This window comes from Centroberyx gerrardi, chromosome 14, assembly GCF_048128805.1.
Source record: "Centroberyx gerrardi isolate f3 chromosome 14, fCenGer3.hap1.cur.20231027, whole genome shotgun sequence".
NCBI classification, from domain to species: domain Eukaryota; kingdom Metazoa; phylum Chordata; class Actinopteri; order Beryciformes; family Berycidae; genus Centroberyx; species Centroberyx gerrardi.
Genome location: NC_136010.1, coordinates 10,564,750 through 10,592,465, shown reverse-complemented (window position 1 = coordinate 10,592,465; position 27,716 = coordinate 10,564,750). Strand labels below are relative to the sequence as shown.

The 27,716-nt window shown below is 40.6% G+C and overlaps 3 protein-coding genes and 1 non-coding gene across 5 annotated transcripts; 2 read left to right on the top strand and 2 right to left on the bottom strand.

Annotated features, from left to right (window-relative positions):
• Positions 1-631: 631 nt before the first annotated feature.
• Positions 632-6,248, bottom strand: LOC139927690 (protein FAM107B). The gene is made up of 5 exons (XM_071919928.2): positions 6,139-6,248; positions 3,822-3,849; positions 2,960-3,110; positions 2,094-2,238; positions 632-743 (listed from the first exon to the last, which is right to left on the bottom strand). Exons 1-5 carry the CDS (start codon positions 6,160-6,162, stop codon positions 642-644), a joined length of 450 nt encoding a protein of 149 aa, XP_071776029.1. The 5' UTR covers positions 6,163-6,248; the 3' UTR covers positions 632-641.
• An 889-nt stretch (positions 6,249-7,137) lies between these two features.
• Positions 7,138-7,461, top strand: LOC139927694 (small Cajal body-specific RNA 2). Its single transcript, XR_011785355.2, has one exon.
• Positions 7,462-9,032: 1,571 nt separating this feature from the next.
• On the top strand, positions 9,033-25,395 carry smc5 (structural maintenance of chromosomes 5). Of its 2 annotated transcripts, XM_071919893.2 has the most exons (24): positions 9,033-9,212; positions 10,056-10,197; positions 10,307-10,359; positions 10,725-10,887; positions 12,399-12,533; positions 13,020-13,160; positions 13,301-13,462; positions 14,259-14,330; positions 15,197-15,452; positions 16,042-16,196; positions 16,479-16,592; positions 17,107-17,201; positions 17,598-17,730; positions 18,063-18,236; positions 18,441-18,610; positions 18,860-18,983; positions 19,450-19,572; positions 19,884-20,009; positions 21,040-21,135; positions 21,756-21,860; positions 22,340-22,459; positions 23,345-23,524; positions 24,152-24,247; positions 24,399-25,395. In XM_071919893.2, exons 1-24 carry the CDS (start codon positions 9,037-9,039, stop codon positions 24,531-24,533), a joined length of 3,246 nt encoding a protein of 1,081 aa, XP_071775994.2. In that variant the 5' UTR covers positions 9,033-9,036; the 3' UTR covers positions 24,534-25,395. The 2 variants fall into 2 exon arrangements, with proteins under 2 accessions (XP_071775994.2, XP_078144663.1); XM_078288537.1 differs by lacking the exons at positions 9,033-9,212; positions 10,056-10,197; positions 10,307-10,359 and having other exon boundaries at positions 10,871-10,889; positions 12,402-12,533; positions 24,399-25,393.
• Positions 25,396-25,661: 266 nt separating this feature from the next.
• On the bottom strand, positions 25,662-27,331 carry cfap276 (cilia and flagella associated protein 276). Its single transcript, XM_071919932.2, has 5 exons — positions 27,257-27,331; positions 26,413-26,529; positions 26,197-26,312; positions 25,994-26,109; positions 25,662-25,732 (listed from the first exon to the last, which is right to left on the bottom strand). Exons 1-5 carry the CDS (start codon positions 27,329-27,331, stop codon positions 25,662-25,664), a joined length of 495 nt encoding a protein of 164 aa, XP_071776033.2.
• Positions 27,332-27,716: the final 385 nt, after the last annotated feature.

The following is a 27,716-nucleotide window of genomic DNA, read 5'->3' as shown; positions in this document are numbered from 1 at the left end:
AACAATCAAACATCAGCACACAAACAGATAAACAAACATGTAAATCGGTGCACTGGGGGATGAATTATGTTGTGCTGGGATTTCCATTGATAGAGACCAGAAAATGTCTCTGTTATTAAGCAATCCCATAATAGTAGCCCAATGAGAATGTAAAGAATTGCGCTTCAGTGATTTGGCCCTTCCAAGAAACAAACAAATAGCAAAAACAATTCCATGCTGCTGTAAACCAAGAAATATAAGAAGTTGATTTGGAAAAAATGTTCATTCTAGAGTCATCATAAAAAACATAAAAAATGCCCAACAACAAACAACACATTGCCCCAAACAAACATCGTCCCAGATAATTACAATTAAAAATGGGCACTTCCACTCTCTTATCATAAACAGAAATGTAAGAAATGTTTCAAGAAACCATTTCTACATATGGATTATGTGTTTTTGGTATAAGTATTGCGTACTGCATGCATGATATCTTGTGTAATTTCTGATATTTCAAAACACAATTAAATATCCACTAAGAGATGCATAGCCAGCTGTTGGTTGTGTAATGTGTGTTTTTTTCATGTGACTCAGAAGACTGTGTGCATCAAGACAGGGCCACTGTGGTGAGAGGCTGCAGGGGCTGCTGGGAGCCTCAGGCCTCACTGCTCCGATGTCTGTGTGCGTCGCAGGTTGTCCCTCACACGGACAAACTCTGGGATCTTCTGCTGGTCCTCCCTCCGCCTGATCTCCTCCTGCTCATACTGACAAGACAACACACAAGTATCATCATACAGCATATCATGGCTAAGGGTTAGACTGATACATCAGCTTATATATCAGGCAGATCAGGCATATTGGGCTTTCATTAAAGGAAAGGTTCAGTGATTTTTGACCTATATATAATTTGTGTCTTATATAGCTGTTGTACTTGGACCCACAGAGAATATTGACTCCAGAGTCAACTGTGGGTTGAAACAGCGAGCTCCTGTTGCTAGGCCTCTTGCTGCTAACAAGCAGTCCAAACAGGGTTTGTCAAAATATCTAAAAAAAATTAGCTCTGATTTCATGACACAATTCCACCATTACTCACACTTTCACTAATCAGGAAATCACTGAACTATTTTTCTCTGCTGCAGCACAGACTGCTGTGGGGTGAAAGTGCGTTACTGGTGGTGTGATCTAGTTTTGCGGACGGTCAGGTCAGATTGTAAACAGTTGCACATGGAGCCGGTTAGAGTTTGGTAGAAGACCATCCACTAAGTGGAAATGGTGCGGTGCTGCTGCTTTCCTGGCTGTGAATATAAAGACAGCAGTTGGTATTAACAGACTGGCTTTCCTGGAGATATTATGACAGACCCCATACCCTCTTGTTAGCAGCAAGAGGCCTAGCAACAGAGTACACCGTTTCAACTGACAGATGACTCTGGAGCCAATATTGTCTCTAAGTGCTAGAGGTATGTAAGAGACAAATTATATATAGTTCCAAAATCACCAAACGTATCCTTATAAGTATCTCATATCAGCCAGTCAGCATCATCCACCGCCGATGTGATGGAGGTTCCTCCCTGACTACAGCTACATAAAAACTGTCTGTAAAACCTGCAAAGCCTGTAAAAACTGTTCAATTGTGTTTTGTTTGTGAATTCATTCTTCATTTAAAGGCAGTAATGCATCCCAGAGTTTCTCCTGCCATTGAAAAGGTGTGGTGAGTCAGCCTGCCTTAACAAGCTGTGAACCCTAAAAGAATGTCATTAGTCTGGGTTTTAATGGATTTAATGGATGGAGTTTTAGTGTCCCATGATGGTGTAAATGTTGTTTCAGAGGCTTTTTCACCCTGACAAGAATACAATTCTGGGGTAAACATTGAATACTTTGGAGTTTTTGGGCATAGAAATTGTCAAATTCAAAGATACTGAATATAAGCAGAAAATATCAGCTATTGGCAGCCTTGATACAAAAAGTTTGGTATCAGTACCGGCCTTCAAAAACCCATATCGGCCAAACCCTAACACTGACATTTTATGACCCCTGTGCTTTCGGCCTACTATAAATTTGTGAGCTGTCTCTCAGTTTGTTTGTTGTGTATCTATTTGTCTCTGCAGTGTCCTGACCTCTTGCAGCTTCTGCTGCCTCTTGCGGAGCTCCATCTCCAGGTCGGAGGGGCGCTGCTGTGCCAGCTCCTCCTCCCTGTGCAGCTCCAGCCTCCGCTGCTCCAGCACCCGCTTCAGCTCCGGCTTCTCCTCCAGCAGCAGGCCTCTGTAGACCCAGTCCATAGATATTTAAATATATAGATATTTTGATATATTTGAATTGACAGAACGGTCATTCCCAGTCAAATCTACACTCTCGAATGGACATTTGGCTGGTAAACCTGCAACGGCTGCCATAGAATATTTGATAAAGTTGATTTGGTGCATGACTCTCAGAAGGAATGTGTTACCATGGCAATGACATCATCTGGATGAACATTCCACTGGCAGTTGTGATGGACATGAACACTAGCAAGATTCAAATGAGAGATTCATTATAACCGCTCATTTTGTAACATTGATAGGGAAACTATTGGACACTTGTTTTTTTTACTGCTGTTGTACTTCTGCATTTTGAGAAACTTAATGTAAATTTATCTCTTTGCATGTCTGATGTACTTTTACACTTTCATGAAGATGTGCTATACATTATTGATCTATTTTTGTTGTTTGGAAAATTCCATATTCATCAACTGAAACGGAGTGATGTCAAACCCAGCTTTCAAATTTTCAAGACAGCCCTTTTTAATTATTTTGACAATCTGAAATGTGTTATTAATAAGAAAGATAGAAAGACATTATCTTATAATCACAGTCATAATCACAGTTACAGTCACACAAACGCCACATTCACTGTCCAATCAACCGTCTGCTCTCTACATTGTTTCCCAGGTCAGCTACACTGTCATCATGTGTCAGAAGTGTTCGGGGTGTTTGACCTGCAGTACCGTTTGTGGCTGAGCAGCAGCTCCCGGTGCAGGTCCTGGTGGCTCGGTGTCTCCACAGAGCAGCCGTTCAGTTTCCTGGGCTGAGAGACTTCCTGACTGCTGCAGTCTATGGTGGAATGGCGGGACAGCGGCGGGTGGCAGACAGAGGTCTCTGAGGGACACGGAGGAGCTGACATCACTGACCTTTGAACTCTGTTTAACTCTGATAAATGTTCCAATAAAATAACGAATAAGTCTTTGTTGAATAGATAACTTGGACCCTATTCTACAGGCAAATAGTGATTGGTCTATATGATATTATTTTGTTATGTTGTTAATCAGAGATGGGGAATTGGGGGGATTGCTGGAGACTTGACTTGATGCATGAATAGAAAATTTGAGACTTGACTTGACTTGGGTTCTGGTGACTTGGGACTTGACTTTGACTTGTACTTTGATGACTCTTGTGTTTGTGTAAATGACTTAGATTGAGATTTGTTCCACCAGACAATTGAATTTAAATTCTGTTTTCTCAATTTGTATGGAATTATTCAATTTATTGAAGTTGAAACTAAACTGACTTGACTTGAGACTTGACATTAATGACATGGACTTGATTGGGTAATACTTGGGACTTGACTTGATACTTGTGCCTCAAGACTTGAGACTGACTTGGGACTTAAGCAAAGTTGACCTGGTCACATCTCTGTGGTTAATAGATAATATGATATCAATCAACAATGAGTCGAATATGAGTTGAATTCGTTCGAAAATTATCATGTGATATTGATGATAATTTAAATGAAAAATGTAACATTTCATTGTCAAAATTTTGGAATAAAACTATAAATTGTTGTTCAGCATTTGCTATTCACCAAGATACCTTTTTTGTGGTGTCCAAATCCTGGCCTCTGAGAAATTAAAAAAAGGGGAAAGAAAAAAAGATGAAACACCCTGTTAGTCGACAAGTAAACTTGTTTGTTTGCTTCTTTCTATGGATCTTCACCTTGGTGGACAGATGGTATCATTACATAAGAGCTAAAAAGGGCAGCACCTGCTGCGCTGCTTAAGCAGGAGAGCTGTGTTTATTAATACTGGACACAAAGCTGATGTAACGGCTCTATCACCTCATCACAAAGACTGTAATGTGAGTTTGGCCGACAGTGATGTTCCTTCAAAGCATTGTCTTTGGCAAAGCATGAGCAAAGTGCTACCAGTAATAATGAATCCACAAAGAAAATCAAATATATGCCATCATCAATCACATTATGTGTACACTACCAGTCAAAAGTCACACCTGATTGAATGTACTATGTTTTTCATTATCTTAAAGTCATTTTGATCTAAAGCCTTTTACTTAAATACTTGAAATTTGTTTTTAGACAAATAGAAATAGTGAAGTTGATGCCTATGTATGAATTTCTTTCCCAAGCCTTTTCCTTTCCATCAAGGTAAAAGGCAGCTACTTTAAATCATCTAAAATATAAGATAGTTTTGATTTGTTTAACTTGTTTGGTCACTGCATAATTCCATTTTGTGTTATTTAATAGTTGTGATGTCCTTACTGTTATTCTAAAACGTGAAAAATAGTAAAAATAAAGGAAAATGCGTGTGTCCAAACTTTTGACTGGTAGTGTATATTTTGTCATGATAACAACATTGGCTGTCATGGCTTGGCGAAACATAACATCCCTCTGAAACTCAGTCAGACAGAGACTCCGCCACACCCATGTGACACCAGATAGCCAAAGTCTTCCTTAACAGAGATGAAAAGCATCATGTTAAGCAGGGAACAGATGGCAGACTGTTGTTGTGACGGCTCTGACCAGGCAAAGTCAAAGACACCAGTTATCTCTCTATTTCAGGTAGGACTTGTCCCACAGTTGATTGTGAGATCCTCCAGCCGCCCCGGGATACTCTATCATGTTGAACAATCTTATCAGAACAATCAGAGCTGTGTGTTTGGGATTGTGCCGTTTACTATCTCTGTCACCTGCGTAAGCCTCCCCCGGGCCTGCGGGGTGCTGAGCTGGGAGCTGGGGGATAAATTGGGCGGCTGGCTCTGATCTCTGATGGGAGCCATGTTTTCGGCCGGGGCCAAGGCTGGGATACGTGCCAGCCAGACCAGTCTAGGTTATCTCATAGAGTCTCATCCTTCTCCTCCCCCTCTTGCAGAGACACTGAATTTTATCGTCACCAGCCAGGTCTGTAATGTACTAGTGCACAACTTGGTGTCATTTTACCATTAGAAGCAACTTACACGCCACATCATGCACTGGATTTTACTGTCTGAAGCAGCTGACAGATGGCAGCCAGAGGATGAACTTGGTTTCTCTTTGGCCTCATAGTCCACAGATCAGTATATTGTTGCTGTTAGATGAAAATCTTGTGTCTCCAAAATGTCTGCTTTTCTGGAACTAAGACAAACAGCCTTGTTGTAAGCTTGACCACCCTGCATTTTTGAGGTTTTGAAAGGGTTTCATAAGCCCAAGGGTTGTAGAATTTACCCATCCCTCTGAGGATCATGTAATTATTTGATTGACGTTTATTTGAAAATCACCTAAATTGGAGTTAAGATATGTTCACATGACAACAGTGATGTGTCACATGTATAGGCACCCACAGGCCACCTGTGGTTACATCAGATTTCTGATGTGAGCTGAATAATTACAGAATAAAGTGAGCATTCAAGTGACTATACAATGCAACGTTCAAGCACATAGGGATCAAATATACACAGAAAATACAGTAAATCTCATATTTGACAGATTTTCACCTTTAAGTTTTCTTTATGGAAAAAAGTGATTAACTTTGGTGTCACTACACACTGCACACTTCACCTCAGCTAAAGTAGTTGTATAAGATCCCAAGTTGATACAGACTATAATAATAACTATAATAGTTGCTGGTCATTACATTCAATAATCTTGATCAATCTAATCTTCCAGATAACCAGCCGGCAGCATCCTGCAAGAAATCAGATAGTCATATTTGTTTGGTCCATAGTGCACAAAATGTCCAGAGGGATATGCAGTCTATCGGGTATATAGAGTTCAAAATAAACCAACTTTCCCCTTACAGCCTGTGATATTCTCTGCTCTGTTGACCCAAACCTCTGACAGATGGTCACTAGAGCAGACAGTGACCTTTCACTCCCAGACAGGAGTGAAGCTGTTAGGAAACAACTTGCGAGAACTCACTTTCTTTGCGTTTGACCCCTCCATGGCAGGCTGGCCAGGGTCCACTGTTGCTCTCCAGTCACACTGGTCCTTTTCTTATAGTCAGTAGTCCATTGTTAAAAGCAACACACCTTCTCATATACAGATGTCTGCTTCTTTGCAGCATCCAACATATTGCTGTTGGGGAGGGAGCCTTAGACTCAATGTGCCACCTAGCAGTAGTCAGTAGTGGTAGTAGATGCTGAAATCTCATTATGCCATTCAAGATTAGTCCCTTACAACCCCCACTAGGCACAGGATGCAAGATTAGCTAATTGCCGTCGACATAAATGCAGCTTTAACAAGAGCTAACACGGCCGACTCCTCTGAGTACTGTGACGACATATATGCAGTGTGAAATATTCCTGTTTTTCACTACATGCTCATTGGTTCTTATGGCTCAGAAGACATATAGCGGTTAGGCTGTAGGGTGATGGCATTGTGCTTACTGCACACTGATAGCAAATCTTTGCATAGAGTCTGAAGTAGTCTAAACTGTGGTTTGTGGTATTTAGACTCAGCATAATCAGGTTTGTTATGTTTTAACTTCTGTATCTGAGTGACATGGGTCATATTGCCGTTGGAGCAGGCAGTCTTGGCTTGTCTATATGGTTTGTGGGCAGCCCACTCTGTATTTGTACCACTGTAGTTCAGACAGACAGGACAGAACTTGTTAAAGAAATTGCACTTTTAAAGGCAGCACTTTAACAATGCATTGATTAGCTATTGACAGCAAGCATTAGCTATTTGCCATCAATTTCCAATACATTTCTCCCCACAGTAGGTCTTGCAAAGAGCTCAGTCTTGTCTCACACGGCTTCACGTCTCTTCACCACATGAGGGCGACATAGACATGTTTTTTTTTTTGTGCATAAATTTCCCATGAGCCCATGCGGCGTATAAGTCAACCCGGATGTGCTCGGTGGCCGGCTCCATGTTTTGAATGCTTTTGTGTGGTGCGGATGTGTGAGTGAGTGAGTGCGTGCTTGGTGAGTGTTTGGCCGAGTGAATGGTGTGTGTGTGTGTGGTTGTCTGTTTTCTGTGTATATCTCTAAAAAAAAAAAAACTACATGTGATCTTATTTGATCCGGTCGGAGTCCGGCCTTGCTCTGACCGGAGATGATAGGACTCCTCGTGCTAGCCGTCCGCGGCGATGCGCAAGAGGCATTTCATTCACAACAGGGCCTCCACAGCTGAGGTTGTGGTCAGACATGATGAATTGATCAGATATACTAGTTCTGGATGAGTTTGGGTTCATCTCAAACTTCACGACGGACAGTGAGTATAGAGGCGATTCTGATCTCACCACAAACCTCAGTGTTTGGACCCTGGAGGCTTTTTATTCAAGGCCCTAAAAAGTTTTTAGGCCTGCCGTTTGTTTCATCTGGCACCCATTTTTTCATTGAGGCAGACATAAGTAACACTTGGCGGTCTGGTGAATTAAGGAAAGGTTGTTAAGTCGTTAGGTTAATAGGCGTTAATTGGGAACAGGAATCAAATGTAGAAAACGGAGAAACTAGCTCTAAGATTGAAAACATCCAGTGAGAAAATAAACTCTTGAGCTGTATCTATACCCCCAACCCCCTTTCATTGTTTCAAGATGATGTCTTATACTTGCTTTGTATGTTAAGTGATTGAAGTAGGTTCCAGGGGAGATGGTATGTTAGATTTTATCCATGCTTTATTGAGGCCATTACTAACGAGTCTCTTTCTATTGTGGCTTATCATTGCCTGAAGTAACAAAGCATATCTTTATTCAATAAACTATCTGGCGAATTAAAGCAATAAAATCGGTTTGATTCAACTGGAAGTGGGTGAAATTGGTCTGAAACTTGCACGCACGTGTCACCATGTTGAACCCTCATTGTAGTAAATCCTAAGTAAGGCCTTGAAATAAATACTGTTTTCTCATGCGGCCACACTCGGGCTTCTTAGAAGACATCAATTGGACTGAAAAGTAGAATTTAGTATTATATGAGGTGAAGAGGGTAAAAGAAGATAAAAATATGGAAAAGGGATAGAAGAAAACCTCATAGGCCTCACAATTGCCTCAAGAAGACCTCTGTCTGCTCTTTTTGAGAGAAGAGATTTCAAGGGAACCAAAGAAGAGACGCAACTCATGTAGAAATGAGCATTTGTTTTCTGAATCTTTACTTTTTTGAATAAAAAATTACCCATAAACGCAAGGTACATTGCCTACAACGGGGGTGGGGGGTGCCTTTTTTTTTTTTACACTCAAAATAAATAATTACATGTTTTTACACAAAAAATGTTCCCGTTGTTTTTTTCTATTCATGTGTCCAGGAATTCATCCCAAAATTCATACACATGGTGCACTCATAAAATAGATAGGACGGATTAATTTTCTAATCCATGGAAAGTACACACACACTATCTGCAAAACTAGAGACATAACTGTAAGGCCGATATGTTATTAATGAACTTATATTGCTTTATTTATTTGAATACAACATTTACAAGGTAATGACAATGCAGTCTTCCAGTCAAATAAACATTTCAAATCTCCTTGAACATTTCAGACCAGCATGTTGTCCTTTGTCGTCACAACTATGCGACATAATTCCTGTCCCGTTTGCATCTTGTGACCATTCTGCGTTATTGTCGCGCCGTTGTCTGAAACAGACCGATATTTCAAAGACAGCATTGTTATTGTGCCATACGTTTCATTAAAATCTCCAAATGAATGATACATAAATTATCCTTAAACCCCTTCCCCAAATTCCCTTCCTTCGGTTCCGGCAGCGACGTGTTTTTTGTGTACACACGTGACCCATGTTGTCCAATCAGCAATCGACAATCACTGGGTGAGGCGCGCGAAGGCAAACCTCACTCCCTCTGTCCTCGAGACAGAGTTCCACCATGGCTGAGCCTAGCAAAAGAAAGCAAACAAGTCATGTCACTAATAGTAGCTCTCAAACCTCTAATAATGTACCGAGCATGTTCACGGGCAGCCAGCACGATGCAGTCGGTGGAGAGGGATCGTCGGGTCGTTTTGTGGAGGGATCCATACTTCGCATCACAATGAAAAACTTTCTGTAAGTCCTCCAGTTAGCTCAAGAGCTGTCAGTCAAATAAACTTACGACTTGTGTCTGTTATTAGCAGCATAAAACATAACGTAACAGGCATACCCGCAGCTGGTGTTAACTAGCCTGCTAAGCTAGTAAACTGGCTTCCTAGCGTTAGCTGGTAAGCTATCAGGATACTTTTATAAGCATGGAAGTAAGGACAAACACCCACTAGCTAGCTAAAAGTTAGCTAACGTAGGGCACTTCACTTCAGTTGTTCCAACCAGTCGGCACTGTCCTGCAAGAAGCTGTGTAGGACATATTTTTTGGTCCATAGTGCACATAATGTCCAGAGGGATATGTAGTCTATCGGCTATATAGAGTTCAAAATAAACCAGGACTATAAAGTCATTAACGTTAACGTACCCTTAACAACCTATGATAACCCAGATAGCTAAAACCTAACGTAGCTAATGTAGTTCAGTTTTTCAGGTGGGTTCAAATTAGCAGGTAAAATATGGACAGTGGCAGATGAATGTCGGAATACACCGAATATGTTAGCTGGTGGATAAAATGATGTCATATTTTATTGGTTACCGTTGGGAAAGTCTCTTTATTTACCAACACTAAGGGGAGGTCAGGCTCAGCTACAGACCAGCTCTTGCTCAAGGGCACTTCAGCAGGGTGGATGCTTGTTGCCAAAGTGCTTGAACGTAGGTCTCTCTAACCACTTGACCAGTTAGTTTCCCTCTTTCCTCAAACTCCTCTTCATACATTTTCACTGTTCCCGACCATGACAGCAGGAAGAGATGACTTAGTTCTTCTCTTCTACTCTTGTCTATATCTTAAAACTCTGTACTGTACTCTGACAGGACATACGACTACTCTGTGGTGTATCCTGGACCTAACCTGAACATGATCGTTGGGGCCAATGGAACTGGCAAATCCAGTATCGTGTGTGCCATATGTCTGGGTCTGGCTGGCAGGACTGCTATCCTGTGCAGAGGGGACAAGGTAAATGGCAGAGTACTACAGTGTTGAAGCAGTTGGCAGATACTCTGAACATGTTCTGATGATGGCCTATGATGACTTGCTTATAAGGATTGTTTTACCTCTCTGTTAGGTCGGGCTCTATGTGAAGCGCGGCTGCAGGAATGGATTTATTGAGATTGAACTGTAAGTCTTGTTACACTCACAATTTACAGATACACATAGTCACATTACTTATAATAAGCTAACAGGTGAAGCCCCACTGATTTACGAGGGGTTTTATTCCAAAACACTATGAATTTATTTAGGAAATAGGACATTTTTTCTGGTAATCATTACTATTTTAAAAATACAGACAATTGCATCTGAAAAGATGACACTATTATGCCAGCAAAGGTTTGAGATGGCAGATACATTCTATGAGTTATAAACATGGCAAATAAATTATAAAAGCCATATTTTCATGCCTGGAATAATTGTGACATTTTATCCCATTTTCCAAATGCTGGATGTATCTAATTTTGGAATGAAACTCCATTTTATATTCCCAGGTACAAGAATGGTGGTAATGTGGTGATTAACAGAGAGATCTACATGGAGAACAACCAGTCTGTGTGGATGCTGAATGGAAGACACTCCAGCCAGAAGGCAGTGGAGGAGGTGGTCAAGGCCTTACACATCCAAGTCAGCAACCTCTGCCAGTTTCTGCCTCAGGTGTGTATTACTGTAGAGAAAGGCTGCACAGTTATGGTTAATCAGAATCCCTTTCATTTGCTCAGTACAATGGTTTAATTGGCAAGACATACTGTGTGACAGTACTGTAAACATAAACACCCTACAAGTACTGACGAACCCAATTATTTTGCCAGTAACATGATCACAACCAATAATCTTGATCATTAGCCTCACGTTTGGGAACAAAGTTATTTTATTACATTTTTGCATCTTGACTTTTTTCCCTTCCAGTCCTTCCTCTAAAACAGTCCAGCATTAAGTTCTCACAGATGGATTTTCAGTGTAGCAGTTATAGATGATTGTGCAGCAGGGAGAGGACTGCAGCAGCTTTTGCCTTCAAGCACTCATAATAGATGATTTTTGTGGTGATTCAAGAAATTGTATTACTCTGAGGTGCAGCAACAACCTCAAGGCATAGTTTGCACAATTTTGCACTTGCTTGATGTCATCTGATTTGTAAGAGAAATATTTTTTGATGACAGATGATCCTCCATTTTTTCCCTATTGAAACAATGTTTCAGTGTTTGGACTTGGAGGACAGATTTGTCTGTCATTGTTTCTTATTCCAGGTGTGGACTGAAAATGCCACCATTCACTATTCTAGATCTGGAGTTTGAGCACTGGGCTACTTGTCTGTCTCAAAAGCAGCTTGTTCAGCTCAGTATTACTGTGTGATATGCTCATGCTTGTTTAGTCACTTGGGAAGGTGGATGTGAATAGATATGAGTAAGTTGCACAATGTGCACTCAGTGCATGTGAATGGTCACAGCACTCATTGTGATTGCCTGAGGAATGTAACTGGGAGTTCAGTATTTGATAAAATAGGTAGTTCTTAATTTAATTATTCAGAACAAATTTTTTCAGTCACCAAATTCTGATTATTAATTGTGTTGAAAGATACAATTATACATAAATAATTCTGCAGACATACTATAGAATAGTCAAATATAATTGAACTGGCCATGTTATTGATCTAAATTGTATTGCTCTGATATTTTTGCTCTGACTTATTTTATAAAAAGGCTTTTTTTTATAAAAAGTATTTTTTAATCTCTTAAGGCAGCAGCTTGGTGCACTTGTATTTACAGTCTATGTACAATTCCAGTTCTTCTATGCTTGTTGCTTGTTTATAATTGTTTTCTCTTATTGTTTTGGTACCACTGGTTATTGGTGTTGTGTATTTGCATTATGTTAATGTTTTTAAACTTCATTTTATCTGTATTTTACTTTATTTTTACTTGTACAAGCACCTTGTAACCTTGTTAAGAAAGGTGCTATACAAATAAAGATTATTATTATTATTATTATTATTATTATTATTATTTTTATTACACCATATCTTCTCTACATCAGGCATTCCCCATTGTTATTTGTCTGCCCATACATATCCTTCCTTAAAAGCAAGGAGGCAAAATTCTAAATTTCTTTGATATTTTAAGTCTTGTCTTACTGTTTCTTTCTCTGTTGATTTGACTGATTTGTCCCTGCAGGAGAAAGTGGGTGAGTTTGCCAAGATGTCCAAAATCGAGCTGCTGGAGGCCACAGAGAAGTCAGTGGGCCCGCCGGAGATGTACGAGTATCACTGTGAGCTCAAGAACTTCCGCAGCAAAGAACGAGAACTGGAGGTGAACATGCAGCTTATTTGGGAACAGGCAGCAGTTCAAGAGTGGCGGCTGGCTTCGGGCGTTGATTCAGGGTGTAACCAACCGTGCTCTAAAATCACATGAGTAATGGGATGGCACCCTTGGGCAAATGTAATGGAGCTGTAGTGGAACAAGGGCAGACAGTTAGAGAAAAAAAAAATCAAATAACTTTTTAATTAAACATTTTCATTGAATTAATACATTTTACAAACGGTCTAGCTTAATATTGAATAAATCAAAATTTTAAAATGTCTTTTTTTGTCAATTAAAGTCTAGGCGGAGCGGTATTCCTGTGACCTCTATTTGTCTGCCGCCACTCTACACGCAGTACACTGTGTTGATGTTTTTAACAAAACATCAACACAGTTCTTAACTTTGTTCTCTGCATATCAAAAAATGTAATAGTTTATTACAGAGCACAGATTCTTCCAGGTTTTTCAGTGTTGCTGATGGTTTGTTGTTTATTAGAACATAGTAAAGGAGAAGACCAGCTTCCTGGAGAAGACCAAGCAGAGGAACGAGAGGAACAAACATGACGTGAATCGTTACTACGAAAAGAAGAGGCATCTGGACATGATCGAGTTGCTTGAGAAGAAGAAACCGTGGGTGGTGAGTGGTCTAGATGAAACACTGTGTGTGTGTGTTTGTGTGCGTGTGTGTGTGTGTGAGAGAGGGAGAGAAAGAGAGCAGAAAAATACAACATAGTGTGGTCAGAGAGTAACTCCGGCTGTGTTTCCCTCTGTTCCCAGGAGTACGAGACGGCCCGTACGGAGCTTGAGGGTGTGAAGAAGGAGCGTGACAAGGCCAAGCAGCAGCTCACCACCCTGAAGCAGGCCCAGTCACCCATGCTGAAGAAGATCCAGTTGATCGACAACCAACTGAAGCCCATCGAGGCACAAATAAAGGCTAAGGTCAGTGAGCAAGTCTTGTGTTACAGGCCCACAAGTCAGCATTTTCACCACAGAGACTAATACAGCAGATATGGACAGTGTTTCTGTAGAGGTGTAGGGTCGGGGTAATTCTGGTTCTTGGTGTTGCAGTTTAAGAATGGCTATTATTTGGATATTCATATCATAACGTTAGGATGGTTGTGCTGGAATTGCAGTTGTTTTTTTGGGGGGGGGGGCAGGTTGAGCAACAGTCTGTCACATTTTAAATACATGTTTCCGCTGTCAACAGGTTGTAAAATGGTAAGAATTTATTACATTTGTAATGGTAAAAGGCATAAAGGGAGACTGGGACCTTGCTAGAGAAGTACCTTGATGATCCATGTGTATTTATACTGGAGTACTTGAGAGGCCTAGCCATTAGCCCTCAACAGATAGCTCTAAATTAGATAACACTCTATTTGAATGGTTGTATAAAAAGCTTAATTGGGTATCATGAGGACGTTTTGTGAATTCTGAGTGCGTTATAATTGAATCAGGAAATAATGTAATGCACTACAGCACACACACTTGAGACTCTAATGAGCTATTTACCTTAGAGTCTGCTTATTTCCTGAATAAGTGTACAGTGAACGTGAAAAAGTTGATCAAAATTAATTAGAAACTTAAAGAAAGTAAGTTTAATAACCTCACAAAAAATTGAGGCGAGGTTTTTTTTTTATTCTCTTCTACATATTGATACTGTAGAATTGGATACTGTAATTAGATATGTTCTTGATAGCATGATGATGATGATGAGGATGAGCTTGATGTTTTCCAGACTACCAACATCAAAGAAGCCTCTCAGAAGTGCAAACAGAAACAGGACCAGCTGGACCGAAAACACAAAGAGGTGAGACTCTGCTTTTCTACTCAGACGTTGGAAAACTACAGCAACACTGATGGGAGCCTTGTCATCCCATATGGACGACCCTTCTTGTAGACTTGGGAACATACGGAGGCATATTGCATTCATCTTGAAAAAATAAAATCGCCAGATTTCCTTGCTTGAACAAGATCTTTCTTGTAATAACAAGAGCTTTTCTTGCTTTTTCGTGAAAAGTCGGTTTCTGATTCGTGGCTTCTTATGTAAGAGTGATGGGAACATTTTAAGGGGGAACTTAAACCCATTTCTAATGTGTGAAACATGACCGTACACACCAAATGCACCCCACTCTCAGCTTCAACACCTGACAGTGCCTTCAAAAACAGCACCTGACTTTATTTTGTAAAGTGCTTTATAAATAGTAATTAATAATAATACATTTTATTGAAGTATTGCTATTGAATATATTTTGAGCTATTCAAGTTTTGGTATTCATTTTATATTTCATATTAGTTCATTTTAAACTATTCTTGTTCACTCATGTCATATGAGTATGAATATGTATTTTTCAGAAGTTGCTGAAAAAATACAGCTATCCAATGACAACCAACCAATGACAGTAAATTAACTTTTGAAAATGGCCTAAATTATTCCAGCTATTATAATAATTATATATTCCTTCTAATGAACAATATCTAGTAGACCACTGCATCTGTTTCTAGCTTTGTAATAAGGAAATAACAGATGTTCAACTCAAATCGACTAAAATAATTGTCATTTATCATGCATCCCTACTTCAAATGTTTACAGTTGCTGATTTTTACTGTTGTTACTTGATCTGTAGCAGTGTGGCTTTCATATTGAATGATGATTCTCCCTCTTCATCTCTACAGATTGAGGATATTAAACAGGTGCTGAGGCTGAAGCAGATGGAGGAGGAAGACCACCAGAAGCGAATCAGTAACACCAGACGGATAATTGCCGACTTGAAGGCGGAGCTCGCCAACGTTGGCGACCAGCCGGATATGGCTCCGCGGATCGACGCTGTCAACGCCGAGCTGAGGAGCATCCAGGAGGAGAAGGCCAGGGTGGAGGGAGAGAGGGCCGACCTGCGCAGGGACAAGGACAACCTCACTGCCGAGTCCATAAGTGAGCGCTTTACACACACCGTAACAGCTGTCACTCACCAGGTCACATGATGTACAGTTTAGTGGACAGTGTGCGAAATTTTAATTATTCCTCTGTTCAATCCATAAGTGTTGCTGTATTTTCAGTTGTGTGTGTATGTGCAGAGACATTTTGGCTGCATTTTTGTTGTCATTTCAGTTAGCAAGCACAGTATCTTTGTTCAGGCACTTTTACTCTATTAACTATAAGCTAATGAGACTGTATTGGCTGACTTACTACTACAACATTAGCTGAGCATTATACTCCCATTTGATTATTTCTCGAAGCAAATATAACATACAGCTAAGTACAAATCAACCATATTTACAATCAGTGTCAAGTTTGAACGCCAGCTTAGTGCATCACAGTAACCAAAATAAATTCAAAACAAAAATTCAGAATAGATTATGCCATTGGTTGCTTTTATCCAAAGCACCTTACTGTAACCCTGGCAGTGTTAGTCCCATGCTGTGCACATGGATTAATACAACACCACATAATCGATGCTTCATATTGTGGGAGAGGAGCACACATTGTAGTTAATGTTGGTGATGTGTGTTTTTGTTGCCAGTGTTGGCGAGAAAGCTCAATGACATGAACAACATGATGAAGGCCAAAGAGGAGAAGCTGAGGGGACGACACAGGGACACGCACACCGCCCTCCAGTGGCTCAGGCAAAACCGAGACCTTTTCAGTGGAAATGTCTATGAGCCCATGATGCTAGTGGTGAGTCTGAGTGAACAGTGTGTTAAACTCATATTGATATTCCAAGAAGAAAGGATGGGGGGGATGTAAGAATCTATGGGTTAGGATTTTTTTTTTTTGGTAAAATGAGAGATTTTCTCTGAGCTACAGCTTGATCTGTTGACTTTGCTGAGACACCTTCCCTTCAGAAAAATGAAATCAAAGCCTCTTATAATTTGTATAAGGCAATAATCAATATTGCGATTGTGATGTGTCTTGTATTGATTGTGCAGCCCTAATATCCATCTTTCCCTTATTCCTCAGATTAATGTAAGGGACCATCGCTTTGCTAAGTATGTGGAGAGCCACATCCCTTTCCATGACCTGCGGGCCTTTGTCTTCCAGAGGAAAGACGACACGGAGAAGTTCATGATGGAGGTCAGAGCGCTGGACATTATGATTGACATGTGGAGTCTGACTGGGGTTCAGTTTACCTGCAGCCAAATCCTAACCTTATAGGGAAAATCCACTTTAATTCTCATTCTATAGAATTCATTATTCCTATCATTTTAAAACGGTTCAATCAGCATTTGTGGACAACTCACTTGCAAAGGTAGCAACCACAGACTTTAATCTGTGTTGTCATCAAGAAGTCACTTTATGGAGCTGCTCAAATGACGATGAACAACAGACTTTGTGGCTCCAGAGAGTGTCGCTTGATGCGATCGCTAACTGGCCTGCACTGCCTTGTGTTTAGCTTTTGGGAGAAAGTTGTTCACATTCACAAATGTCAACTAAGCTCTCGTAGATCATACAAAATAACATCTAAATTTACTTTTATGGTGGATTTTTAGTTTTAAATATTAGTGACCCCAAGTCAGCGTCTCAGTAGAAACTTTTTCAGGCTTCGCCCCCAAGTAAGAAATTCAGTTTCGTCTGTCCTGACCCTCAGGTCCGTGACAAGATGAACTTGAAGGTGAACTCCATCTCTGCTCCGGAGGAGTCGTGTTCTAACCGGGATGCGTCCCGACGCATCGAGTCCCTGAGGTGAGAGAAAACTTCTTAATTATGTTCTGTTTATTAATGTCAAAGTGTAACTACTGGTATATCAGAGATAGTTGTGTTGAGTTCATAGTCAACAACTCTTTTGTCTGTTTTAGATTTGTGAAGCAAGATGTATCTTAGAAATATGTAAATGATAGGCAGACCCAGGTCATGTTATGTTATGTTGTTGTTATGTTGTCTGTTTAGTTATCATCAGTTACCGACTCTATTATCAAATTCAAATGTGTCCTTTGTTCTTTGTGTGTTTTATTTTTTTATTATTATTTTTTTTTAATCATTTCATTACTTTGATTCAGTGTTTTATCACTGTGCATGTATTGTATCTGAAACAGATTTCCCCCTTGCAGACAATAAATAAAATCTTGAATCTATCCCCAGGCGCTTTGGGTTCTTCTCCTACCTGCGGGAGATGTTTGACGCCCCTGATGAGGTGATGAGTTACCTGTGCCACCAGTACAGGGTGCACGATGTCCCTGTGGGAACGGCCCAGACTAAAGCCATGATTAAAACGGTGCGTTCCTCTTCCCACTTTATTCAAGGTTCTTAAAACAGAACAACAGAAAATTAGGAAAGTGAATGTTATTCGAGATTCAACTTTTTCCCCCTAAACATGAAGAAATCTAGCTTGGAAGTTTGAAATGTAAAGTTGCACTTACAAGTATCACTGACGTTTCATTAGCTGTTTTATGCAGGACAGTATTTTACGTTGGGCAAATTAAATCTTGCGCGAAGTTATTACAACCTGTCAAGTGGGAATTCTAATTATGTTCGTTTTGAATTTACTGAATAGAAAGGGAGTCTGTGTCAGTCCTGATGTCTTAGTCCATGTTTTCCTTCCCGCAGGTGATTGAGGAGCCCTACATCAAGGTGTTGTACACAGCAGAGGAGCGGTACACAGTGAAGAGGTCGTTCTACTCCAACAAGATCAGCACCAGTAACTCCACAGTGCATGCTTCCCAGTACCTCACCATCGCTGTGGATGCTGAGGAGAGACGCCAGCTGGAGCAGCAGATGAGGGTGAGGAAGAGACGGGCGGTGTTTAAAGTCATCTGTGTCCCACCTAAGTGTTTTTTATTTCTGTCCTCATAATGAGTGCAGAAGGGCTGTTTCATTCCTCTTTCTTCAACTTCCCATCATTCCTTACTTAAGTGAACTGAAATGGGTTTTAGGTTGAAATGTCCAAAGTTTTTGATGGTATTCTTTACCCTCTGCTGTGGCCAGGCATGTGAGGTGAGGTTACGGGACATTGATGAACGGATGAGAGCCTTGCAGCAGCGTGGCGCCGAACTGGACCGCCGTGACAATGAGTTGCGGGCGGAGAAGAAGCAGCTCTCTGAACTAAAGGGCAAGAAGAGACAACTGGAGCAGAAAATCAGCACCAAGCAGGACAGGTTGGTCTGAAGTAATAAGTCAATGGCCTAAATTGGGAATACGCCTTTGACTTTTTACCAAAAGTTAATTCCCTGCACTAACACTGACTCGTCGGATCACAACGGTATCCTTCTATCTATGTGTTAAGTTTGTTCATGAACACATGCAGCCTGGAGAATTAGAAAATTACATTCACGCCAACAGAGCCACATGCAGAAATCTTTTATGTAACAAGAATAGGTCTGACCTCCCTTTTTCCATGTGTGTAGTCTCAGGCAGATGGAGCAGGGGGGTGTAGACCTGAAGAAGATCGAGGAAGAGACCAAAGAAAAGATCTCAGCTGTCAATTCCCAGAAAGTGGCCATAGTCACAGAGTTCATGTCCCAGATGAAGGTATGGATAAAGGGGCTTATAACTAAGGACCCACATACTACTGTATTACACCCGATAGCTGTGGTTGGTTGACGTTTAAAGTTGTAGTGAATGTGAATATTGTCTTGTGGCCTTTTGTTTTTCTGGCTCGTCCTGGATTTCCTTTCATACTTGCATAAATGTTCGGGCTTTCTTTTTCTCTTTCGGTCACATTCTCTGTATCTTCTTCCCTTCTGTGTTTTAATGGTCTTTCTCTCTTTGTCTGTCTCTCTGCCCTCTCTCTCTCGGTTGCTTAAACAGTGAGAAAGACTCTATTTGTGATATATTGACCATGGATTTTCAAAGATGTAGCTTTTTCTTTTAACTTAATGTCTGGGAATTAAATGAAAACCTTTAAAACTTGTCTTCCTCTGACTTCATTTTTCTCTCTTTATCTATCTCTTGACTTTCTGCCCTCCATTCCCTTTTCCTCTCCATCCGTCTGCAGCTGCGAGCCAAGCTGAGCATGGAGAAAGTGTACCTGGCTCTGGAGACGGTGGGTCTGACTGCCGAGAAGACCAAGCTGGAGAATGATTGTAGAGAAGGCGTCGTTGAACTCAAGACCCTGGATGTGAGTGATTCACACACACATTTACACATATATAGATTCACACCATCCTTGGGAGGGCAGGATACCCCAGTGGTTAGAGAGAACTGTCCTTCAACGGTAAGACCAGGATTTAAGCCCCCGTGTCGGCAAACATCCGCCCTACTGAAGTGTCCTTGAGCAAAACACTGAATCGTCGATCAATAACGTTTCACATTCACAGATGCAGTCAAACTTACTCACATATTTATATATACGCTCACACTTTAGCATTTCTCGATTTACTCCTCGTTCTGTATCATTGACCGATGCTAACCGTTCATGTGTCCTTGCAGCAACAATGCAGCCGGCTGGAGCAGAAGAAGCACCAGCTGACGGAAACCTGCAAAGGCCTGATGCAGAGAGCCAGGGAGATCTGTAACATGGTCCCTGGAGAGGCTGTACCCACAGGCCTGCACACTGTCAGTATTCATAGCAGAGTTTCTTGTATTGCTGAATAGATGGAACAGGCTATTCCCCTCCTTAAAGAAATTCTTCTTTATCTGTTTCCATGGCGAGTGTTGGTGTCATTTGGTCTAATTGCTGTTTCAGATACCCTTTCTTCTAACCCAACTAGAAAAAGAAATATGGGCAGCAATGATTAATGATATCCCATTACAGTACATGATCATCTTGGTAGGAAAACAGGTGTTTGTGACAGTGATAGTTTTGTCGATGAAAACATGGCCAAAGATTATACTTGTCAGCTGTTTTGTAAGATGTTCCACCAGGCAGTGTCCAAAATTTACTTTTTGGCTCTCCTGCCAAGGGCTGGTAAACTACAAAAATACCTGCCAAGAATACTTTTTACTGGCCAAAAACTATTAATAGACTTTTTCTTATAAATATGTCATCCTACCTGTTTTCAATGCTATTTCATTTTACTATGATGATTGCGTGAAGTGCAGCAGAATTAAATTACAAGACGGCATAGCAAAGCGTAGTTTTAAAGTTTAAGAACAGGCAAAAACAGTATAGTTACCGGTCAGTGTAGCAGGTGAACCTTATTGATGTATCTGCTAATGACAAATTACCGGGGTTTGGCACTTGGCGCTTGGTGGTGTGTAAATTTTGGACCCTGCCGGCTTGTGTATTGCCACAATATAGACTAAAGCATTTAAATAGATGGTCGTTTACAGCGTTATATTCTTACATTTCAGTTTCATTTTCTCAGCAAAGCCAAGAAGGGTTTTCCAGAGTCAGGATGGACTGAAAAGGTGCAGAACAGGATTGAAATCACAGCTTGTTTATGTGACACTATAACCACCATGTAGGCAGCAAGGTAAAGTCACAGACTTTTCTCTGGCTATCTCCATTTGGCCCTGCATTTGAGCCAGTCAGGTCACATGTCAGGAGTTACATTTTTTAGGTCACAAAAACTAAACGTAAGTACTGATTATGCACAGTATTTTTACAAAATCTGTCACTGAGTCTTGTTTTCTGCTCATTCAGGCTCTCAGCAAGCTTCCTGACACGCTGGACGAGATCGATGCCATGCTGAACGAGGAGCGGTCCAGAGCGGAGTGCTTCACTGGCCTCAGTGAGAACGTAAGGGAAACTCAGCTGGGGGCTTTATCTCTCTTTGTCGTAATTGGATTCAGTGAAGTTTTCTCCATGTCTCCAGCTTATTAGAGATGTGATCTGGAACACAAAAAGCAGGAAACGTTATCTCTCTATTAGAAATGACTTTTTTCTAAAGCTAGCCAGGGAAATATGATTGGACCACACATGCGCTTTTTAAGCAATGCCTTGTTTCACACACACACACAGGTTACCCCAATACATCCTCAGACTTCGACTGTTGGCCAGTTAGCAGCACTTCAATTTCCCTACCCAGATTTTTGCATCCGGTCATGGGATTTGAACTGGTGTCCTTCGGGTAAAAAGCTATGACAAGAATTGTAGTCAAATATCTGAAAAACCTGAAATCCTAAAACATACATCAATCGCTCTGTGACTATGGCTCCAATACTGTCAGGATTAAGGGTTTGATTCCTGCTTGGGCCACCCATACTGAAATTGTATTCAAAGCATTCACCAAATGGGATATGCTGTATATTGTCAGCTTTCTCTTTATTTTGTCTACTATTTCTTTGTGAGTGTGAATGCATCACGGCATGCACCCTCAAATCGTAAATGTTTATCCTCTTCCCTTCGCTGGTTCCCAGGTTGTTGACGAGTACAACAGGAGAGAGCAGGAGATCAAAAACCTGGATAAGGAGCTGGAGGAAAAGAGCAACGCCCTGAACGCCTACCGGCAGAACATATCAGAGGTACACGAATACTTTACTGCGGTGGTTCCTCTCCTCTGGGATTGTCTTTTGAAGAAGCTGGAGGGAGGTTGGAGAAATTTGGTTCTGGGTCTGACTGGTTGATGCTTTTCCATTTTGTTATATTTATCTAGCAGTAGGGGCACATTTTGGGGTGTGTGCAGGTGATTGTGTGGGCACCGCTGCTGGGTAAATGCAGAGAAAACACTGGAATATGACTGTAATATCTGTAAGTAATGTTTAGGTATTTGCTGCTCTTCGTACTGCCTTCTAAAAAACTACAACATGGCATTTGCATCTGCTGCAATGGTAGGCTACTAATAAAGCAGGCATATTAGATGGTGTTCATATATGTTGTAAGTTCCCCTCATTAATCAGGACACACACATTCCTGGTATGACAGGTAAAATACCCATTCTCTGTATAGATGTGTGTATCCTGACTTTGGCGTGTCTGTGTGTGTGTTTCTGTCTCCGCCACAGGCTAAGGAGCGCTGGCTTATTCCTCTGAAGAAGCTGGTGGATCAGATCAATGAGAAGTTCAGTGATTTCTTCCGCTCCATGCAGTGTGCCGGAGAGGTTGATCTGCACTCCGAGAATGAGGTATGGATACACAGGGCTACACACACGCGCACACACACACACACACACACACACACACACACCAAACACCAAACTGGTCCACCAAACATCTGATAGCCAAAGAATGATTTCAGTGGAACTTCCTCATTTTTCATGTAACCTTATTAGGGCTGCAACTAACGATTATTTTCATTGTCGATGAATCTGTCGATTATTTTCTCAATTAATCGATTAGTTGTTTGGTCTATAAAATGTCAGAAAATGGTGAAAAATGTCAATCAGTGTTTCCCAAAGCCCAAGATGACGTCCTCAAATGTCTTGTTTTGTCCACAACCCAAAGATATTCAGTTTACTGTCATAGAGGAGTAAATAAACCAGAAAATATTCACATTTAAGAAGCTGGAATCAGAGAATTTTGACTTATTTTTCTTAAAAAATTACTCAAACCGATTAATCGATTATCAAAATAGTTGGCTATTAATTTAATAGTTGACAACTAATCGATTAATCGTTGCAGCTCTAAACCTTATATGAGTATTGTTCATAACTTGTTATTCATTTAAGCTATCATTAGATTTAATTATTGGTATTTCACAGTCACATTAATGTTATTATTAATCATTTCCTTTTTTTGGCTTGAGAACGAGGTTAATCATTGAGAAGTTGAAAATGGGAGTAGATGAAGGGATGGATTATTGGGAGTGTATTTCAATTCCAATGGGTGGGGAGTGTTTGTTCCAACTCAGAGAGTATGAAGTGGAAAGTGAGGTTTGAAAGCAAGGAATTGTTGAGTCACTGGTGCTGATCAACACCCCCCCTGCAGATATATTATGCTCATTTTGTGCTGTGGGGTGGTAAAAATCTTAGTCATTATTCCTTTAAATGACTGTAGTCTGTCCACTGCAGGAGGAGTATGACAAGTACGGGATCCGTATCCGGGTGAAGTTCCACAGCAGCACCCAGCTGCACGAGCTGACGGCGCACCACCAGAGCGGAGGGGAGCGCAGCGTCTCCACCATGCTCTACCTCATGGCCCTGCAGGAGCTCAACCGCTGCCCCTTCAGAGTGGTGGATGAGATCAACCAGGTAACACACACACACACACACACACACACACACACCAGCTTTTCCATTTCGATAATACTAACTCACCAATAAGACTAGGACAAATCAAACATCTGTTGCTCATAAATAAACAGTGTGTATGCATAAAAAAAGTTTAATAGTTCAAGCGGTCTGTTCAATCTATCTTTTTCTACAGAATACAGCACACAAAAATTAAAGAGTCTATTTTGTGGTTTAAATATAATCCTTTGAGATTAGTCTGTTTTGGGCAAAAAAAAATAACCTGAGCACCTGCACAAAAAGCAAGAGCAAGACAAATCACACAGACAAATGAGTTGCGACCATAACCTGACTTGAGTAATCCCTCCCTGCAGTCAAGGAACATAACATAACAAATTGCAGAACAACCTCGATTAAATGTTTGACATGTTGCACACATGAAGATAATCACACTTAAACGTGAACCCACACACCTACCTCTTAGCAATATTTTAGGGTGTCCAAATACTGATTTTTATATTATTTATTTATTTTTTCACCCTGACACCCACTCATACTGTATGTCTACAGGCAATAAAGCAGCAGTTAATAGCCACCTGCTTGCTCATGTAGACTCGACTCAAACCATCTGTCTCCTTTTCTACACAGGGAATGGATCCTATAAATGAGAGAAGGGTCTTTGATATTGTGGTGCGCACGGCGTGCAAAGAGACGACATCCCAGTACTTCTTCATAACACCCAAAGTGAGTGTTTGTACCTCTTAATGAGTGACTGTTCAGTAAGAGAGGTCGAGGCTGATTTAAGTGCGTATGCTTATCTATCTGCTGTAATGTTTTGTCTGTGAGTCTGTGCTCTTCGTCTCCCTGAACTCGCTCTCCCGTTGTTCGTCCTCAGCTCCTGCAGAATCTACAGTATGCTGAGGAAATGACCATCCTGTGTGTCCATAACGGCGCCCACATGCTTCCCCCCAGCCAGTGGGACGAGAAGGCTTTCATTAGGCAGTGTATCCGCAGGAAAGCCAGGGCCTGAATCCACCGGCCTGCCAAGACATTTCTTGGGTTCAGTTTGCTTTCCGTTCAGTCATTTCGAAATGTGAAACAGAAAAAGTGACACTGCTGTTCATCAGTTCAAGGATAGAGCGTTTATTTTTAGGCGTTTTATTTCAGGTAGTGTATATGAAACTGTTAAAGAAAGCTTCTGATTTTTCTAAAATGTTTGAGTGTCTGAAGTATTTGGATGTAAAGTGTCCCCCTTCCCTTTTCTGTACAACCAGAGGCCTTAATAGAGCCAGACGTTAATGTTCTGAGATTATTTATTCAGTGTTATTTTGTTACTAGTTCAAATGGGATGAGGAGATAAATTAAGTTTGCCATGAAAAGAAATACACATAGAGCCCATCTGGTCTTTCATCATTTGCACATTGCACATTTTGTAATGCAACGAGATGATGTTGTGATAATACAAAATGTTTATAAATATTGAATCTCTTTCCTTTCAGTTGTGCAGTCCTAAATGGCTTTGTTAAGATATATTTCAAAGATCAACATTATGCTTGATAAACTTTCCTTGAACGCTGCTTCATTACAGAGAGCAGTTTACAGTAAGTCTCAAAGGCCAAACTATTGATAATTTCAGGAAGGTACATATATACAGAGGTGTAAGAGCAAAAGTGGGGAGCTATGACATGTAGCATACACCCATGGTATTTTAATCAAATGTACTTGCCATAGGAATACGGGGAGGAGAAAAAGTAGGCAGGCGCCTTTGTTAAATGAGGCATTGTGGTTGAATATGAATGAAGACTGAAAAATTAAATTCCCTAAAAGCCCCTGACTCCTGTGACAATCTGTACAGAAGAAAACATTACCTGCAAACAATGATTATATTGTGCTATGGAAGCCAATGGAAGTCAATTACCTTTAAACAAGTAAATGTAGAGGTAAAAGTGATTCTGAAATGTGTGTCACTGGCTTCTCTTAGTGTGGAGGCAGCATCCTTCTCCCTGTTCCCCCCCAGTGTTTCCTTTCACATTTCTTAACTGTCAGCATTGGTAAGCATTACATTTTCTGTCTGTTTGGCATTGGCAGAAACACAAGCAGTATACAAATATGCTGTCAAGGAACTACTTTATTTGTAGAGACAGTAGTATGGGAAGCTTCATGTTGAGTAGAAGCCACCGTCATGCTTCCTGGAGTAGCCTCTGTTTGTAGAGGCGTTGTGATGAGACTCTGTGGGGTGGGGTGGGGGGGTGGGGGGGGGTGGGGGGGGGTGGGGGAGAAAGGACATTGTATTATTATTTGGGACACACCTTGCTTAAGATAGAGTCAAATTCTCCTCGGCTTAGATAGAGAGTTAGGGTTAGAGTCAGATTCCATTAGGCTTTTGCTGGGATTTGATTCAGAAGTATTAGGTTTGTTTCAGCACTTTTCCACACACACACACACACACACACACACACACACTATCATAGCCATGTAACTGAACTTTACCTATGGTTCCCTCAATGCTGTAAATGGAGCATTTCTGTGAGTTGACCCACACTCTGATCTCTTTCCCCAGATCATTTTGTGGGACTTCCAGCTTTTCGTAGGTTTTCAGTGTCCGCCTGTAAAGTAATTATTGACACAGGTTAAATTGTAGGTCCATGAGGTTTACATTACATGACGACTCCCTCCTGAGCCCCAGCACCCACCCCTGGTCCTCAGAGACGGTCTCCCTCTGGTATAAAGTCTGGTTCTTGCTCCTCAGGAACTCTTTGTGGTGATCGTAGATGGATTTCAGATGGAAGTCCAGGCTGTCGTTTGGAGCCTGGGGTGGAGAAAAGAGCATCGCATTAGATGTACTGAGGGTGTGTTTCCCTTGAGATGTAGCTCTGACTCCATAAGTGATACGTGAAGGTTAACATCACCTCTTGGTCATAATGCATGACACTGCGCCGGGTGCTGGACATAGTTGCTGTGTCATGGAGGCGACTCCAGGGCTCCTCAGTTTGGGCGATGTGAGTTGGGTTATCATATGGCTCTTTCTGCTCAGTGGGAAAGGGAGAACAAATTAATGTACTCCCAAAATTATGAACAAAACATGATATACACCATTTGAAAAAAGTACAGAACAAAATGATTGTTGGCATGAAAGTAAATCACATGATGGGTTACATTATATTGTGCTTAATTTCTTTGAAATATTGAATTTCAGATGAAGATACATTTTAGGTAGCAGCATTTTCCCACAGTATATATATTGTTTTAGAATGAAATCCCAATTGTTATAGACTAGATATAGTGCAAAAATGTTCATTTTTTAATTTTTGCCTACTGAGTGACCTAACTACAGATAACATTAACGTTAACCTTAAACTCACAGTTAGCCATAAGTCACAAACATGTAGAAAAATACATTGTACATTCTACATGTAAAAATACATTTCACATATTCTTCAGAATATATTTAGAAATGTGTTTCAAGATATACAGAACTGGACAAAAAAAATATTTCTACATGTAGATGACGTCATCCAAATTATATTTTGGGTGGCCATCGTAACTGGGCCTACTTGCAACAACAGTTATGTAAAACTTCTAATGTCCAGTAGCCTATATATTTGGAATAAAGGTAATCTACATGTGCAAATATAGGCTATTATTTGACCATTTTTGTGTATTTTGAAACAGCTATTTTAAATGCAATATATTTTTGCAGGTAGGTTAACTGTTAGATTAACAAAATATCAAATGGTATCAAACAAGACCCACCTGCTGCTGCTTGAACCCGGTGAACGAATAGTAGTTCTCCAGTTTTGGGAAGGGAAATGGATCACGCTTTGACATTTTTAACGTCAACACGAAGTTTGGGACGAAATAAAAAACATATGCCCTGAAAATGTCTTTTTGGTGTAGTGGCTGCTCCTGGGATGTTTACAACCTGGTTTCTAAGCAACCAAGAACTTCCGGTAAGAACTTTCAAAATAAAAACCATAATCGGCGAACAAGTGTGAGTAACACAAATTGAAATTGAAAATAAAGAAGGTTAAGTTTAAAGTGGAAGCTGTAGAAAATGAAAACAAAACTGTTGTTTTTCCGGCCATATGCTAAAACTACACAAAGACTCACAAAAGACACACCAGACAACTTACATCTTGAAAGAAGTAAAAAAAAAAATAAAAAAAAAATACAGCTACATTTTACCCTATAACCAACTTCCTAAAGGCTCCAC

Excerpts from the sequence above, each read along its gene's own strand:
- smc5 (XM_071919893.2), top strand. The coding sequence starts at position 9,037 with ATGGCTGAGCCTAGCAAAAGAAAGCAAACAAGTCATGTCACTAATAGT. Across the intron at positions 13,161-13,300 it reads AGAAGAAGAAACCGTGGGTG|GAGTACGAGACGGCCCGTAC; the intron begins GTGAGTGGTCTA and ends CTCTGTTCCCAG. Across the intron at positions 17,202-17,597 it reads CGACGCATCGAGTCCCTGAG|GCGCTTTGGGTTCTTCTCCT; the intron begins GTGAGAGAAAAC and ends ATCTATCCCCAG.
- LOC139927690 (XM_071919928.2), bottom strand. The coding sequence starts at position 6,162 with ATGGAGGGGTCAAACGCAAAGAAA. Across the intron at positions 3,111-3,821 it reads ATTTGGACACCACAAAAAAG|AGACCTCTGTCTGCCACCCG; the intron begins GTATCTTGGTGA and ends CGTGTCCCTCAG. Across the intron at positions 744-2,093 it reads GGCAGCAGAAGCTGCAAGAG|TATGAGCAGGAGGAGATCAG; the intron begins GTCAGGACACTG and ends TTGTCTTGTCAG.
- cfap276 (XM_071919932.2), bottom strand. The coding sequence starts at position 27,331 with ATGTCAAAGCGTGATCCATTTCCCTTCCCAAAACTGGAGAACTACTAT. Across the intron at positions 26,530-27,256 it reads CCGGGTTCAAGCAGCAGCAG|AAAGAGCCATATGATAACCC; the intron begins GTGGGTCTTGTT and ends CCCACTGAGCAG. Across the intron at positions 26,313-26,412 it reads TCATGCATTATGACCAAGAG|GCTCCAAACGACAGCCTGGA; the intron begins GTGATGTTAACC and ends TCTCCACCCCAG.